Here is a 17,889-nt window from a genome sequence, read left to right on the forward strand (position 1 = left end):
TTGCTCAGCATAATGATGAAAATATGAAATCATCTTGTTCTTCTTTCGGTATTTTCCCATTAGGGCTTGCCACTGAAATGTATGTAAACATTTGAAATACAATCAAGACAATTCATATGTTCACTCCTGAGTGAAGATACATACAGTAAATAGATAAATAGAGATAGATAGATAGATAGATAGATAGATAGATAGATAGATAGATAGATAGATAGATAGATAGATTGCATTCCGAGACAGTGACATCATCTTGTTGATTAGCAAAAGCTGGATTTGAACTTGTGACCTTTTGGCTGTGAGGAGCTCTCTGTGCTGTAGTCGATACATGCAGGGATGTGAGCTGGATGTGTATGCAGAATTGCTTTTGATGAGCTTGGGGGATAGGGCTGCTTTGATAGCAACAGAGGGAGCAAAGGGGGGAGAGAGTGAGAAAGTGGTCCGTTGCCATGGTGATGAGATTCACAGAACAAGTCAAAGCTACAGGACAGGATTGTGCTTTTCTTTGGAAGAAGAATCTGTTCCGCTGCACAAACAGAGCCGAGATAAAGAGGCTCAGCAGTAATGTGTAATTATGGCCTCCGCAGCGTGGCACACAACACTCATCGCTATCAGATTTATGGGCGTTTAAGGGCTCTGCTGAATGTGCCACTGTAAATTATTGCAGGATTGATTTACAGCACTGAGCTTTCATCGGGAGGAACGGCCCGAAAATGACAGAGAGACATTTCACTTCCCTTTGTCATTCCCATGTGTGGCTATGACTCATCTGTATGTGGCAGCCACACAATATCCCCGTGTTAGATCCCGCAGGGTCATCTGCCAGCATTCCACTCACTATCGATAGCTGCTGCTAAGATTTCTCCTTAGGGAACCTTCCCCATGTAAACCTCTTGTGATGTTTATTGCTTGCACAGAAATGCTGCCTACTCGTTCCTACCGGGCCTTCAAACACGTAAAGGCCTACATTAGTAGCACAGTGATCTGCAGAGGGAGGGGTTCAAGTAGCTCCAGTACCAGGTCCTGGACTGGACACAATGAGTCACACTCAGGAAGGAAGTGCTATAAGTTCAGTTCAGGCTTTTCAGACCCAATCTTTGTCATTTAAAGCAGCTGTTCTCAGCTGAGGGAACGTGTACTACAAATTAAAGCATACAAAATATGGGGTTTTATAATGTTTATTTTTAGTCTAAAATGATAATCCTGATCATGTTTATGGAAATTATTTCGATGAGAACATAAACTGAAAATACAAGGGTCAGTGTTGGTCCCACACCAGGTGGGAGATGATTGGAAAAGATATGGGAAATTATAAAAACCCTTCAGGAGGCACTAAATAATGTTTCAATCCACTTATTTACAAAATGAGATTCTTTATAATGTGTGCTATCACTCATTCATTCCATCATTATGCTCTTGTTTTTTTTCATAGTATTCTGAGCAAAATGTTGTAGTTGGACAAAGGGGGTACTTTGATTCAGAAATAAGAGAAAGGGGGTACTTAAGCCCAAAAAGTTTGAAAACCACTGATTTAAGGTGATCAAGAGTCACATGAGGTTTCTGGGCAGCTCCTGTCTGGTTATTGATGGATGATTTTTCAACGGGCCACATCAGAATGGAAATCAATTGGTGGTCATGGTGGCGCAGGATTACTTGTAAAAATCCAACCTGGACCATTACTGTGGAATGTTGATCAAGTCTCTTAACCCTAACTGCTCTTGTTGTACTTTGCTTTGGATAAAAGCTGAATGAAATGGTAATCTTGTAATTGCTACACAATAACTTTGGATCTTTAAAGAGAACCAGAGCCTCTCCAAGTGAATTAACCCTATTTTACAGCATTTACTCTTGTACAATACAATCTGAAATAAAGAAGAACTTATAGGAATCCAAAAGGATATATGCACCTAAATATAACTAAAAATAAATAAATAACTCTGATCAAAGGATCCTTGGCTGCTCTTTTTTCATGTTTGACATTGAAGCTAAAATAAAATTGCCAAATGTGTGAAAGGATCAAGCCTGTCCTTGATGGTACAGTTATTATCAAAAGTTCATGAGATCCAAGTTTGTAATTACTCAGGCCATCCTTATTTGCGTAGGCTGCTTCATGGCCACTCAAGTGCAAACACACACGACCAACGTCTGCAGTTCTACCTGAGCATGTCTACACCGCAGCATTAACCTGGCTGTGCATGGGATGGAGCTCAGTGTGTAGCCTGGCCACAGCCGAGCAATTATTGATCTCTGAGTGAGTGGGAGGAATGAGGAAGCAGACCTGATACATCAGCACAATGTTTGAACTTTTTTCACACACAATAGAAAGTGTGACAGAAAGTGCAGAGAGCTTTGTGTCTGTGCAGTAACATCAGACAAGCTTTACACTAGTAGCTGTCCTTTCATAACTTTGCTTCTTTTTTGTTTTGATCTACAGAGGTGATCATATTCTTGGTAAGGATAGATCCTGTAGCATTGTGCAAGATTTAGGGAATACAATAAAGATTAGTCAGTTTTATCTGTGACTAAGGAGCCCTGTGGAATTTATTCCACAGTAATGATGCATATGTAATAAGTGCTACATCTAAAATATTTGAGTATGTGTATAGATATTTAAAGAAGTTTAAGGGTGTGATGCTGTATAGAACGTAACTATCCGTCTTCAATGCTACACAAATGAAATGATGTCATATTTACGTATGTCTAAAAAAGATAAAGCAGGTCAAGTTTTCCAGCAATGGGTTTATATGTAACCCCCCCAGGTATTTTATTTTGAAATGCACATTCATCCAGCTTTATCTATGTAGAAAAAATCAGTACTAACGAGGTAATGACATTCAAAACCTCTTCATTACTCCTCTGAGAGCACCTGGTGAATAAGTTGCCTCGTTCAGGAGCAGCAGGACAAATATAGAGTGAATAATAGTGAAGTTTTCTCTTGGCTCTGATTCAGTGTAGAGTGCAATCATACAGGAGGAGAACCTCAGACGAGAAATCTCATGGAGTTCCTGGGCCCTCCGGGGCCTGCTGGGGTACAGAGCAGCTCTGTGCAGCCGTCCTAGAAGCCCAGAGACATTCAGCATCCCGCCACCTTACAGTGGTCATCTGAGACATTCCTGCTATGTTGACTCTGGCTGAGGCATTGCAGCGGCTGCTGTGGAGATTTCCCAGAAGAACTCAGCAAACAGTGTGAGAACTGCTGCGTGATGTGTTTTTCGACTTTACTCAATTAAAGTTTGACATCTTTGACAAATTAATGCCACTTGTGCACATCATATAATTTTGCCTTATTTCTCACAAAACCTGGGCCTGTTTTCATCAGAGCCCAAACTTTGTTGTCCTGTTATCATCTTATGGAGTTTTTATCATTGCTCCTTCGTTGTTGTGTTTCTGAGAAAAATTTACTTCGCACAGGATTTAAGTAGTGTATGAGTGAATAAAAAGTGAAATTAACTGTAAGTACACTATATTTATTTATATTTAATATCATTGTGAATGTGAATATCTACAAATAAAAATGTAGAAAGTAGAGAAAGTATGAAAGGAACTAGTAAACACTATCTTTATTAGGATCTAAGTCATGATAAGAATTTGTGGTGAAGCATCATAATCCCATTTACAAGCATGCAGGATGAGGCTAATTATGTCGATAGCATGAAATACTTGTGAAAGATAATGGAGCGCTGATGGCTGCATAAGTTCCTATTTCAGTTACACTGTTTGAGGAAATGTGTCCTATCTGACCATGACACAGTCCCTACTCAACTAAGTAGGCTTGTTTATGCAGGGAGGCATCTAAAACATGCAGAACTGTTACTCGGTCCCGGTCTGCACAGGAGTTGCATTTAACATCCATGATCTTTAAATGTGGGAACGTTTCACTTGGAATTATGTATAGCACATTCAGTTACCTTGTGTATGATATGCAGATAAATGTGCCTCACCTGCCATCACCTTTTTGATGTTTGAAAAATTATGCATAAAACACACGATTTAATATTTTCATCATTTAAAACGTCAGTTTCCGCAGGATGATCAAATCCATCGCATCCTCTTCATTACCCCAAAAAAGACTAAAACGTTATTAAAATATCTGAGAACTGTTCCTCATTAAATGTATGACGACAATCACCAAAGAAGAGATTCACATTAAAGTTTTGGGTTTTTTTTTTTTTAAACCTGACCTTTACACACATTTTAACAAAGCTGCAATAAAATGTATTTATTCATTTATTTATTTTGACCTTTGTATTAATGCAATTCTAAGACAACAACATTTTTAACGTCATTCATGTTTTATAGCATTTGTAATGTATCACAACACCTGCAGTTATGGATGTTGCCATTAAAACCCTACCAGTCAGGCACATCTAATGGGTGAAATTTAATTTTAAAAAGTCACTGAATGAGACAAAAAAAACCTAAAAAAAAATATTCCTAATGATTGGATTCAGTTTGACACTGTCCTAAACATTTGGAGCCCAGCTTTGAGACCATGAACATCCATTAATTTCTAGCAGTGCTCGGGGTCAGACCTGCTACTGATGATGGATGAGCCCTACTTTATTTTGTACCTCATTTGCAGAGAACGAGAGTGAGTGAAGAGACGAGAAACGATTCAGAAGAGTTGGGTATGAATTTATGGCTGTGGTTCAGGCGTACTCTGTCATCTGTGCTGTTGAACTGGTTCTTGTGCTGGAGTGGTTAAATTTAGCCGTCCCTTGCGTACCAGAGGGACTGGAGGAGGAGGAGGGGGGCATCACAAGGTCGAGGCGTCTCCTTTCCCCTTCCTCCTCTCAGACATCATATCCTCACTCCAGGATGAGCTTCACTCTTATGTTTTGCTCCTTTTAATCCCAAACTGAGTCATCTTCTCCTCTACTTTAAATACAAGTGTCAGCTTCCATTGATGTTCCCTCTTCTCCTCCTGCCCTCCACTCATCTCCGTGAGGATGGAGTTGTCATGGCTGGGAGAAGTAGCAGCAAGAGCAAGCCAAGTGTGGCCTTGAAAGCTCACACCATTATTTATTCATATGTCTGCATGCAGATGTCGAGCCGAGATGAGAAATAGGGCTTCTGGCTGGGCCTCAGAGGGCTGCACTTCTAATGAGGAAACTGGAGCTATTGCTCCCCATCTCAGGGGGAAGATTGACATCTAGATTTGCTCTTCAGTGAAGGAGCAATTTGGATTATGAGTAGCCCCATAAGGATGGTGCTTTCCACCAGGTGACACCATCACGTGAGCTGTGGTGGAGTCTGTGCCTCAGAGGGCATCATCCAGGCCCTGGTCTCCTACAGGTATACAGTGGAAAGCATCCGCGGATCCCTACCACCAGTTTCTCATTCTCCTCCTGCTTTCCTTTTGCCTGTGCTGCAATGAAAGGAAGGAAGGAGGAACAGGAGCTGCCAAAGCTCTCTAGCTCTCTTCCTCTGGCTCTTTGTTGTGCCTTCACCGCTTCCTCTCGCCGCCTCCAGCTACAGCTCTCTGTTGCAGGCAGATACCACTGGGGTGGATGCGCCTCTGATGTGCTTATCATAAGACTTGCCATCACCTGAGGGAGAGAGGCTGACTCTGAGAGGAGGAGAATAAACACACAGCCATGATGGCTTGTCACATGACGGTGGAGGATGAAACATCACACATGCTCTGATTCGGGCTTCGTGGCCCAAATTTTCACTGCCTCTGTATTCCATCAGTTCTTTTGTTCTGCTGCTGTAGGTTTTGCTGCTGCAGAAACTGATGCCCCCAACATCTGAGCTGACTCTAAAGTGGATCAGGTTGACAGATCACTGCCCCTCCAATCTGTCACGCTGGCTCATTTCCAGGTGCTGCAGGACAGATGGGTGGAGCTCTTTTCTTGGATAACCTTTTCCCTCCCCTGCCTTCAGTGGGTGTGTTACATGGTGAACCAGAGGAGGAGAGAGCTCAGAGCAGGCAAAGACTGTGCCTTTAGGCTGCAGTGCGGCACTAGTGCGCCACCCTCTGGACAAAGATAGACACTGTCACTACAGCGAGGAAACCTAGTGGGACAGATGAGGGGAAAATATCTCTGTGACTTCTCAGATGAAGGTTGGATTTTGGTCAAACTTATGCTTTATGATTAGGGTGAGGTCTCTGAACATATCTTCCTCTGTGCCTCTTTGCTTCTGGTAGGTTCTCTGAGGTTAAAAAGTCATTATATTTACACTGTCCATCATCCGACTGGTGACATAATGGAAACAAGCACCTGGGGAAGCAGTTTGCAGTGTCAGCAGTTCTTTCAGTAATAACTTAGTTTAGAGAAATGACAGCAGGGTGTAGAAATGAATAGCACAAGAAGCGTGTTCAGTTCAGTGTGTTGAAGCCTTCATATGGTGTTTTTAATCGTCAAACAGTATGAAACTGGAGGTGAGACATAATTATAAAATTAACATGTATCCTATATAATATCACAACGTTTTCATGATGAGTTGTGATGCTTTCATTCTGTGGCCTGTGATGATGGCACAGAGAAAATGTGTAGCAGGTTAGGATATTGTTACATGAGCCAATTCATAAAAAACTGAAAAATGTAGTTGATGCTGATGAACCTGAAAATAAAAAGCTCTTTCATTTCCAGGGTTTTCCTTTGCCCCAGGTGAAGCTTCCTTTCCCTGTCGATCAAATCACAAATCTTCCAAGGAACGACTTCCAAATGTTGGTGAAAATGCACAAACTGACCTCCGAGCAGCTCGAGTTCATCCACGATGTGCGACGGCGGAGCAAGAACCGCATCGCCGCGCAGCGCTGTCGCAAGAGGAAGCTTGACTGCATCATGAACCTGGAGTGTGAGATCAGGAAACTGGTGAGCCTTTGATCAGCCCCGTCATCACATGGCGCTCCTTTGGGAAGATGTCGTCCATCTTAACATTCACCATATCACACAAAACTAAAGAGTCATTTGAATGGAATCACACCAAAAATGATTAAAATCTAGAGATTTTCTAGATTTCTTTCCTACATTTAATTTCTGATATTAACTGATATATACACAGCTCCCCTCTAGTGATGTAACATCATGGTGATAGGCCCCGGTGCAAAAAAAATAAATAAAAAATTGTGCCCCACTCTACACACACACACACATTGTTTTTCTTCATTAAATGCGTTTCAAATGCGACCACATTTTTCACAAATTTGTTATTTTGTTCAATTATCCCAATTTAATGTTAAAGAGAACAGTTGAACTATAGGATTGTATGTAATAATTCACATTGATCAAAAATATGAGGTTACAAGTGCATTGCTATAGGTTTGAATCCCACTTCAAAAGAAAGACTCAATCATTAAAAGCTCATCTTACGGCAATTATATAACATTTTGTCTTGGTGTCAGAAGGCGGAGTAAAGTCGTAAACGTACAGTCGAATTGGTCGGGCCAAATAATGCCGTAACAGGTCCACTGGTGCCGGGCACAGCCGAGTCCAACCTCTGTGTGTTGGTGGAGAATTCTCTCCTTCTAGCCACTCAGAGAAGCAGGACACGGTGGTAGTGTCGATGATGATGCCGGTGCGCTTCAGTTTCTGTGATCCTCCAGTGGGATGCTGACTGTTGCCTGGGTTTGAGTAAAGAACTTGACAAACTTGGTCATTTTAGCTTTACTCTCATCCTTTATTTCCTTCCTCTTTTGTGCACCGCTTTCCCCCCCCCCGTGTTGAATAGTCATCGTGACTCATCATGACTGACAGGTGTTAAGGTGAATGGACAATTGTAATCTCCCCCTCCCGTACCAGCCACTAAGCGTTACCTTACCGACGAGCCCCAAGCTATTCCATTCACAAAAACAGGGGCATATCTGGCACTTCTTGAGAGTTCTGATTTTTTTTTCTTCCCTCCTTCATGGGCCCCGTACGGCACCTGGGCCCCGATGCACCATCAACACTCACGCCTGTGCTCCACTCCCCTTCCTGCCCCGCTGGATGTATTTCACATAAAACATAACTGTGCAAAATAGGAAAACAAATTTAATGGAAAAAAGCTCTATATATTTTTTTAGAGTTGTTGTCTCAAACAACAGCACATATTGTTGTATTTTTTGTAGATAGAAAAACCAATACCGATTTCAACTAATATGACATTTTATTGCAGAAATCGGTCAATGATCGCCCATTTCTACCAAATTTCAATTGATTATCTTAGAATACATATTGATCTTAGTGAGCAGACGTGTAAACTTTAGTTTATGGGAAGTTTTCTTTTTCTTTTAATCTGTGTCTACCTTTATTAGAAGTTAAGCTCATGTTGCTGGGACGTAACTTCACATACAGCCTAGGTTCCCAAAGTGGGGTACAGGTACCCCCGGGGTACGCAAATTGTTGTCGGGGGTACATGAATATAAATTCAAAACAGCATGACAACATTGGAAACAGGAATATAAATAGATCAGCAGTCAGAAGCCTCCATGCATTGCCACAAATGACACATTGTCCTCTGTAAGACTGCCCTCTAGTGGTGAGAGAAAAACAATCTCACCAAAATGCACACATACTGTATGCCCTTTGCTATCACATACTTGTGTGAAAGTGGATTTTCAGCTTTGACAAACACAAAAACAATCTACGGAAAAAGACTTTGCGTGGAGAACAATTTAAGACTGCCACTCTCAAATTCAGCCAAACATTACAGAGTTCTGTGCTTTCTCTCAACTTCACCCTTCTCATTAAAGTTGTAGCGAGTCATATTTCACATATTCAGGGTGAAGAATATGTTGCATTACTGGAACATGTTCAACTAACAAATATTTGGTAGATTTATTCTCTCCTCCCCCCCAAAAAAAAGAGAGAGATTGTTTCTAACATAAAATGCCAGTAGCCACATGAAATAAATTGATTGGTAATCCTGAATAAGATGTTTATTGTGTGCTTATAGATTATTATTATTTATTTTATTATATATTATTTCTCAACAGGATGGCTAAAATTTCATTGTAGGACTACATTGTGTATGACCCTACATTCTTATGTTTTTATGTGTGCAGGAGTAGGGGGTACATGGTTTCAGGTTAAATGTCTGACAGGGTGAAAAGTTTGGGAACCACTGACACACAGGATTGATCATACCTAAATAGTTTATTTTACAGTGGCTGTTGTCAGATAGGAGCTCCAACTAGTCAAAAACATTGTGTCCATGCTCAGATTAAGGATAAAAGGACAAAAAAAGTGTTATTATACTTGGTGCTGACTCATGCTGGTTTGTGTGATGCAGGTGTGTGAGAAGGAGAAGCTCCTGACTGAGAGGAACCAGCTGAAAGCGTGTATGGGTGAGCTGTGGGAGAACTTCTCCTGTCTGTCCCAGGAGGTGTGCAGGGATGTCCAGCTGAGCCCTGAGCAGGTCCAGTCCTTACACCACTACTGTCCCGTTCTCCGTCCTGCCAACAGCACACCCACCTCCACCACTGCAGCCGCCACCAGCATCGACCTCACCGGCACCCACTCCGGCTCGGCCACGCCGGAGCCCAGCTTCCAGGGGTCGCCGGGCCCATCAGAGAGTGAGCACGACTCCGCTGTCAGGAACGGGGCGGACAGAGAAACGGACACCAGCGTGTACACAAAGTCAGGGTTATCCATGGAGACGTCAAACCAGACGGTAACGGTGGATTTCTGCCAGGAGATGACTGACAAATGTACAACCGACGAGCAGCCGAGGAAGGACTGTACTCAGTAGTAGTGGTTCTTTGTGTTGTTGTTTTTTATTATTTAATTAAGCTCTTCTGACGCACCCTCCCTCAGGGTTGATGGGGACGGTCAGCCTCTGCCAGTGTTCACTGAAAAACAAGCTTTGTTTGTATTTATGTCTTGTGCCGTTGTTTTGTCTATGAACGGTTGACACTAAAGTTGTCTTAACAGCAGCAATACTGTTGTCCAGGTATTCTCCTCTTATCATGACAGAGTGGGATATTCTCACCGAACCCCTTACAATGGTGCTATTCTCAGCCCCTGCAGCAGCCTGTCACAACGGAGACTCTGTTCTTCATGTGTCCATTCAAGTCAGACCTCATTGGACCCCAACAGCAGCTCACTTTGTATTTCTATGTCACAGGATCTGTGTTCCTGCCTTTTAACTACACCTTACTTTTCCCACTCTGTCTCTATCAAGCTCTTCTACCTCTTTCTGGCCCAACAAAGCAAAGAGTCATGTCTGTTCAACATCGGCCAGGCCAAACTGGGTTTTTGACATCCAGTTCTGCTTTAAAATTCAGGTTTGGCCCCATTTCAAGTATCTATGGACCACCAAAGTAAATGTTGAGGTCTGCAGACACCTGCGAAGATGTTAAACAGACATTAGAAAAGATGTTCGACAGTGAACAAAGAAGAACAACAACAATTGGCAAAGTTTGAACGTGTCTTTGCTCAGTGGGCTTCTCTCTTGTCTCTTCTCTCTCTATATGTCAGTGGCCCTTTTTGTCACAGCAAATCAAACTCAGGAAAACAAGAAATCCTCTGAATGTTCAACCTAATTCATAAAAAAATGAGAAAAACAGCTTTCCTACATGAGGGAGCTGCGATGCAGTGAGAGTGTAAAATGTTCATATGCAAAAAATGTCTTCAAGCGTCTCACATTTGTATTTCTGTGGAGGAGAAGGGTGTACAGACTGTAAAACCAATACATTCCTCCTATGCCTTCCACAGCACTGAATCGAAAGGAAAAAAGGTTTTTGCAGGCGGTTAATGCTTATTTTTATTCCCCACTCATCAGCAATACCATTGTACTTGGATGTTGTAATGGTGACATTTTAGTGCTTGTTTGGCAGAAGTGTAAATAGTACGGAGCATGATGACTGTAACAGTGATATTTTTTTGTACAGGTAGAGGCTTAGGTGTTTCTTTTTCACCGGGGTTATATCAAGCACCTTTTTACTAAGGGAAGAATCTTTGTTTTGTTGTTTCCTGTCCTGCCTAACGAACACTCCCCCCATCACAGTGGGAGTTCTTCTACTCAGGAAATCACTTAGACACTCACACAACAGTACATAACAGACACACATGTCACACACACGATTTGAGCCCCTTTGCATGTATAAAAGTTGTGTTTTGAAACGGCCAGCTCCTTCACACCTTCCTTTGACTTTTCCCCTAAATGTGAAAAATGACTTGTTCCTAATGTTTTCGTTTTCTACCGTTAGAGGAAATCTTGTTTCCTGTTAGTGGTTTCACAGCTATTGGTGTTCACTTTCACAGTCACGTTTTGGCTTTCTACTGTGTTGGCATGCAATGTTTAAAAAGAGTGAATTACAGACAATTATTTTCCAGATGATTCCAGAAAGTATATTAGATCTAAGAAATGAAAATTAATGATAACCATCATGAGATCAATAAATAATACTATATACTGTATAGCATGTATTCATATGTTAAGAAAATTCAGTGATTGGATTAAAGACTACAACTTTAAAACCTAAAATAATAATGTTAGCCTTAGATATCAAAAGATGATTTTGATAAAGTTCAATTTATGATTGCAACAATTCCAATATTGATTGTACACATGACTCTTATCATAGCGGAAAGTATTGTGAATGTTTGTATTTGTAAACTATAGCCTCTCTTATTGATGGTTATCATTAATAATTGCCTACAAAAAAATAATTCTGGCACTTTGACTTTCAGCGCTCAAAGCCTTTTAGCACTTCCGTAAAGGTTTTGTCTTCTGAACCTTTAAAAGTCTCAAACTGGAGCACTTAATTTGGCACTTATAAAAGAAAGACTTTCCTCAAAATGATCATACAATTATGATGTTTTTTTTTTTTTTTAATCTATTATGAATCTAAAACACAAAGAAAATCTGAAGGTAAAACTAAGTGTTCACACCTTCTATCTGTCTTTCTTTAGTAATGGAATAAGCTAATTCAGAATTCATTTGAAAGCTGTGTATGTTGTCCAAAATGATTGAGTAACAATCATATAAGATAGTAAAATATTTGCCCTAATTGTGCATTTGTTTAAACACCTTACTTTGTGATGTGCATGCATGCTGCCTATAGCTATAAGCTTAGTTAGTTGGTCTTAGCTTTAGTTTTGCCTTGTACGTTCCTTTTGGAGCCGTCTGTCCTCCTGAAATGCTATTTTTGAAAAAGTTCTCAATGTATAAGAAGCTGAATTATGTCAAACTCTCTAGATCTAGCAGGCTTTAACGTTAAAGCTGGGCATCATTCTTTAGCACAAAGATTAAATTGTATAAGATTGCTCAACTCGATGTATTGCTCTTTAAAGCCCTAATCCAAAATGGCGCTATCTGTTAGCGAAGTAAAAGTCGAGCTAAAGTAAGTGCCACAATAATGAGCATTTTCTACCTTTTATTATTTCAAAGGTCCCTGTTTCAAGGGATACTTTATTTCTCCAAAACTGACCAACAACATCTACTGCACTTATTATATTTGATACCAACACTGCATTTATGACAGCAAAAGATGCTGAAATGATATTTAGGCTGGTCGGAGACTAGCGCAAATTGTTAGCATCGGCCTCATTGCTAACAGCAACAGTTTACGCTATCTTGAGGCAATTTTGTATGTTTGGAACGTTTGGACTTCTGTTAAATCTTTGGATTTAACGCTCCTGATTGCTCAGCAAATGAGAAAACCATATAGCATTTAAAGTTGTTTAAAGAAAGCACTGTTTCAGGGCAGTAATGCTAACTGAAATGTCAAGCTTAAAATTGGCAAGGTTTAACATTTTACTTTTGCTAATATCTGTGTAGTCTTGGTCAACTCTTTTAAAGCATAATATCTTAACTTTAATTCAAGTTAACCCCACTGAATAAATCGCTATTTCGCTTCTTTTGACCAGGAAATGTAGAATTATGTTTGATTTGATAACAAAATTTGACAAAAATACAATTTGGTTTTTGGTCATCAAAATGTATAGTTTCAGACAAGTTTTAGTCCCCTAAAAGCACAACCATTTAAATATTCTAAATCTGTTGCTAAATTATTTCTATTGATATCAACTTTTAATTTTGTTGACTACATTTTTTATCAATTTAGTCCTCATTGTACTCTCAAAAAAAGTGTTATTCATCAAAATGAAGACAACTGTTAGCATATGAAATTAGCACCTAGCCATTGCCCACATAAGTTGCTACATAGAAATGAGCCAATAACTTTATACACATCTTTGGGAGTTCAGATGTAATAAGTGCAGTAGAAAACATTTGTAAATACTAGCTGGTGCTGTTGGCATGTTTTAGCTAACAATTAGCCCCACTACTTTAAATTAACCCGCTCAGTTTGGTTTCTAAAGCAAGCAAGAACTGTGACTTCTGAACAATCGATGATTCTTTTTGGCTAAAACTAATCCAGGGTTGGGGCTTTAAAGTTTGGATGAAACTTCCTTGACTTTAAACGATGTACATTTTCAATGTAGTTTATAATCCCACACTGTGTTTGTGATTGTTTGGGCTACAGAGCCGCACACAGAGACTGTGTATTATATCAATCTGTCCTCCAATTGGTTCGTAAGATAATTCCCAATTTTGTAACGAACACAGAGCCACGTACGCGCATCCACTCAAACGCACATATTCATTCCACACCGACACATGTACACACTGTCAATGCAAATGTATCGGCACAGCCTGAGTGCAGAGCAGCTCTTTTTTAAATTATTGAATTTACATTTAATTACAATTACCCAGTCTGCTTTGCTGCCTGACTAATGGGCAGAATTGGCAGCTAGCAGTGTAGTTCTTTAAAAAGTCATTTTACCATATTTTAAAGGTTTTTATAGAGCCTAAACAGTTATATTGGTTTCAGCAGCAGTATCCAATCTCTTTATATTGATATTATGACAAATTATTACCCACATATTTTCAAATGAAGATTTTTAGTCTTGAGCTTGGCAAAAAACAAACAAAAAACATGAAATTTCAGGTTGCAACAAATTGACTGAATCTCCAAATAATATGTTGGGACTTAGATTATTGTTAAACAATTTATAGTATAGTTTATATACAAAATGAAATGCACAAATCCAAAACCTTCATTAAGGTAAAACAACAAAGGATTAGAACAGCTTTGATTGAACACAAACGTATGTATTTTAAACACACAAATTTAAATCAAGGCATCAGTTTAACACCAGCAGCACTCATCGAATGTGAAATGTCTCACACACACTTTACAGCCCTTTTATTTCACTCTGAAGTTTGGTTTGTTGGTTACTCTCCTCAGAAAGTCCAGCATTCAAAAAATTCAGAGTTGATTAACTGATTGAACAATTTGGAAACATAACTTTGCCTTTATTTACATCCTCAACCAAAAGAGTTATTAGAGATATAACGCTGAACATGAATGATATTTAACATTCACTGTCACAAGTGATACGTTGTGCAGCTTTAAACTGATGACAAATACACGTCACATTTATTGAACAGTTTGACATGAGGAATTCTTCAGGTCATCAGTGCACAATGCTTTGGTTCCCTTGTGGGTGTTTCTGTAGCTGTAAAAAGTGAGCATTCGGTAAGAATGCTCACTTTTTTTCCGTGTATTTGTGTTGTTTATTCAACTCTTTCTCTAACATTTTTATTTTTATTTTTGCCGCTGCTTCTCAAAAACAAAACACTGGCTTTTCAACTCCAAAGGTTGTTCTGTAGAAGAATATGAACAAAGACATGCCTTTCTCACAGATTGCTTGACTTTACTGACAAAATGAAAAGAGGAAATTTGCTCTGTGTCTGCACAGGCTGAGGTCATTCAAATCGAAAAGGAATATGTTTACAAGTAGGTATTTTGTCATGTCGGATCCTTTTTCTTTTCTTTTTTTTTTTGCCATGTAAAAAGCGCTTTTGGTTTTTGGTGTTGCATCAGAGACATTGAATGAGTTTCCTCACTTTGTCTTTAATCCAACTTTTAGGGATGGCTCAGCATTACATGGATACAAAGTGCACCTCCAATATTTGCCTTAGAACTTGCAAAGGCCATAGTTCACATCCAAGTGAAGTGAGTGTATGCAGGGGCCTGGGCCCCCATCCCCAAGTCACCAGTGCAGACTCTTCTCACACTTATCTACCTGTGAAATCCTTCATACCTCTCATAACTGGTCAATGACTGTATCAGCAAACTGCATCAGGTGTTTTTTCTACATGCTTTTTACACAGATTCTATGGATTATTGTATTAGTAGATTTTGGTGCATCATTTTTTTTTTTTTTTATGTAATAGCTCTCAAGCTTGTAGTTCAAGTTGTTGTTTTTTCTTTTCTCATTTTTCTAGACTGTTTTGTGTTAATATTGTCATTTTGAAATAGCTGTTATTTGCTTATTCTCTACTAAGAGTTCTTACCTAATTTTTAAATCCCTCATGACCCTAATTAATGAAATGACCTAATAACCATTGTAAATATGGTATTGTGCAAACCCCATTTTCATTCATTTCAATTGCTAGTGTTATATAAATGACTTTTTTGTCTTGACACCATTTCTCTTTATGAAATAAAGAAGCAGGCATATCATTGTTGGATTTATTGTCATTTTTATTTCTAAGTGAATAATATTTCCTCCCTCTCTCCTCCTGGCTCTGTGACGTAGGGGTCTGAGATGGGGGTGAGGGTACAAGACCACGCCTAGCCCAGTGGGTAGAGGGGTCTGATCCAGTCTCATTTCCTTTCTCTTTGTCCCTGACTCACTGACCCTTTAGTGAATTCTCCACCATGAGTCTTTCATACTGTTCTCACAGGATCAGGTCAAGACAAAATAGATACATTTTTTGGCAAAGCAAAACACCAAAGAACAGGAGTACACAAAATGCTTCCAAAAACACGCAACATGACAACAAAAAGTATATAAAATAACTCCAGAAACACAGAAAACATCTCCATTAGTAACAATACAATAGATCCACTTGTATTTCCACTGAAATGTTTTAAATCATGATGAGATGCGCAATTGCTATTCGGATGTAACTCTGTAATAATTAAGGAACTAACGAGACATAACCGAGTTAAATTTCATAAAGCTCTGTTGCGAGCTGAGATATGAATTTTGGCAATGGAGAGAAATTTTTAGGTTTTTTTTTTTAAACTGGTCCATAATCAGTGTATTGATCCAGATTCCCTCCAAAACGTAACGGAATCTTCCATTGGCTTAAGGTCTATCTTTGGTTAAATTTGTGTCTAAAGAGGGTTTTCACCGACATCACTTTCTGGGCAGTAACCCGGATGCACGGCCATGTTGGAGGTAAGCGGATGTTGACACTACATGTTAGAGGCTCACAGAGGAGTACTCTGCAATGGATAAATCTCAGAAAAGCTCCTCAAAATGCATTATAGATGCAAACGCTTACAGGAACGGGCACGATAATTGGAAAAAATACAGTTTATTGGAGGTAACGAGTCGGCTCCCTCGTCTTAGATCAATGACGACTCCGGAGAGTCTTTTGTCTATTATGTATCCTGATATCATCAACCAAGCCCATACACAGCGGAAGACCTTTAATCTAATAGAAGTTTGGAGGTCGGCTGCGGCTGTAGAGGTTTGCGTTAGCAACGGATATACTGCAGATAACTCAGTCCGTTCTAATAATTTCACAGTGAACCTGTAGCATTTTTACTCTAAAATAGTTTACGACCGCCAGGCAATCTTACATTGAGGCAAATCAAACAGTTATAGTCCGTTAGATACTCTAGACCTCGAGCCTCGGATTGCTACGTCGGCTACATCCAGCGGCCTGTGAAGCAGCGGAGCCTCGTACCTGCGGTGTTCGCCAGTAGAGGAGACGTAAGCGGTGTGATCAGAAGCAGGAGCGGGGCTAAAAGCAAATCCTCAGAGAACGCCGCTTCCTTCCATCCTGCATTCCAGTATCCACTCCCTGGAGGGATGTAACAATTCACTCAACTCCCGATACGATTTGATTCCCGATACGATACAAACTATGGATTTCATTCTCTCTCTCTTGTTTCTCCATTTCCTCTCTGTGTCCCTCTTACCTTGGATTTCACATGTTCTTTCTTTCTCCCTTCTTTCATTTTGTCTTGGGGAAGCCAAAATGCTTCCACACTTCTGATTTAAAACATGATGGTGCGTCCTGAATTTCAAATTCTAAATAGATAGTGCCCTTTGCTATAAAGAAAAAATTAAAATTAAAAAATATATATATGTATATATAATTATATATTATATATAATATATATATTATATATAAGTACTGTAACAAGCTGGACTACCTGAAGCTGGATTTAAATGCAAGAAGGGATGTTATTGTGCTTGCATATACACCAATAACAACTGGTGCAACAACGGTGAGCTAGTCTCATGTCACTGCTCTCCTGATGTAGAACTACTGAGTTCGAATCCCGCTCTATTCAAGTAATTGTTGTTGTGTCCTTGGGCAAGGCACTTTACCCACATTGCCTTGTATGAATTGTGTATGAATGTTGGTGGTGGTCAGAGGGGCCGTAGGCGCGAAATGGCAGCCACGCCTCTGTCAGTTTGCCCTAGGGCAGCTGTGGCTACACTGGAGCTTACCATCACCGGTATGACTGTGTGAGTGACTGGTGTGAGTGATAATGGTTTCTGTATCATGCTTTGAGTCTCCTCGAAAAAAGCGCTATATAAATCCAAGCCATTATTATTATTATTATTAATAAAATGCAGACATTATTCTCCCTGATTTGTTAAAACTTTTGGCAGTCTATAAAACTCATGTTTTTCACGATCTGACCAATTAGTACAGACAAAACATGGCAATAGTTCACCATTTCCTCTCAAAATTCGGGATTTGCTCATTTGTATGCTGTTTGTAAACCTGCTGCTTATCTCCAAAATGGCAACTTCCGGGGTGATGATGCGATTGATGACGCGCCACGAAAACCTACTATAATCTCTTGAGTACTTTTGAAGTAATCCTGCTAACAGACAACCAAACATTGTTAAACACAAGTGA

General features: G+C 39.8%; 1 protein-coding gene across 3 annotated transcripts in view; it reads left to right on the top strand.

The window, feature by feature from the left end:
* Positions 1 to 15,460, top strand: part of bach2b (BTB and CNC homology 1, basic leucine zipper transcription factor 2b) — a 101,350-nt gene extending 85,890 nt beyond the window's left edge. For all 3 annotated transcript variants that reach the window (XM_028439879.1, XM_028439877.1, XM_028439880.1), the window contains 2 exons: positions 6,594 to 6,818; positions 9,217 to 15,460. In XM_028439879.1, coding sequence (XP_028295680.1) covers positions 6,594 to 6,818; positions 9,217 to 9,675 — 684 coding nt within the window. In that variant the 3' untranslated portion in view covers positions 9,676 to 15,460. The remainder of the gene's footprint in view (positions 1 to 6,593; positions 6,819 to 9,216) is intronic.
* Positions 15,461 to 17,889: the final 2,429 nt, after the last annotated feature.

Source organism: Gouania willdenowi, chromosome 24, assembly GCF_900634775.1.
Source record: "Gouania willdenowi chromosome 24, fGouWil2.1, whole genome shotgun sequence".
Taxonomy (NCBI): Eukaryota; Metazoa; Chordata; class Actinopteri; order Blenniiformes; family Gobiesocidae; genus Gouania; species Gouania willdenowi.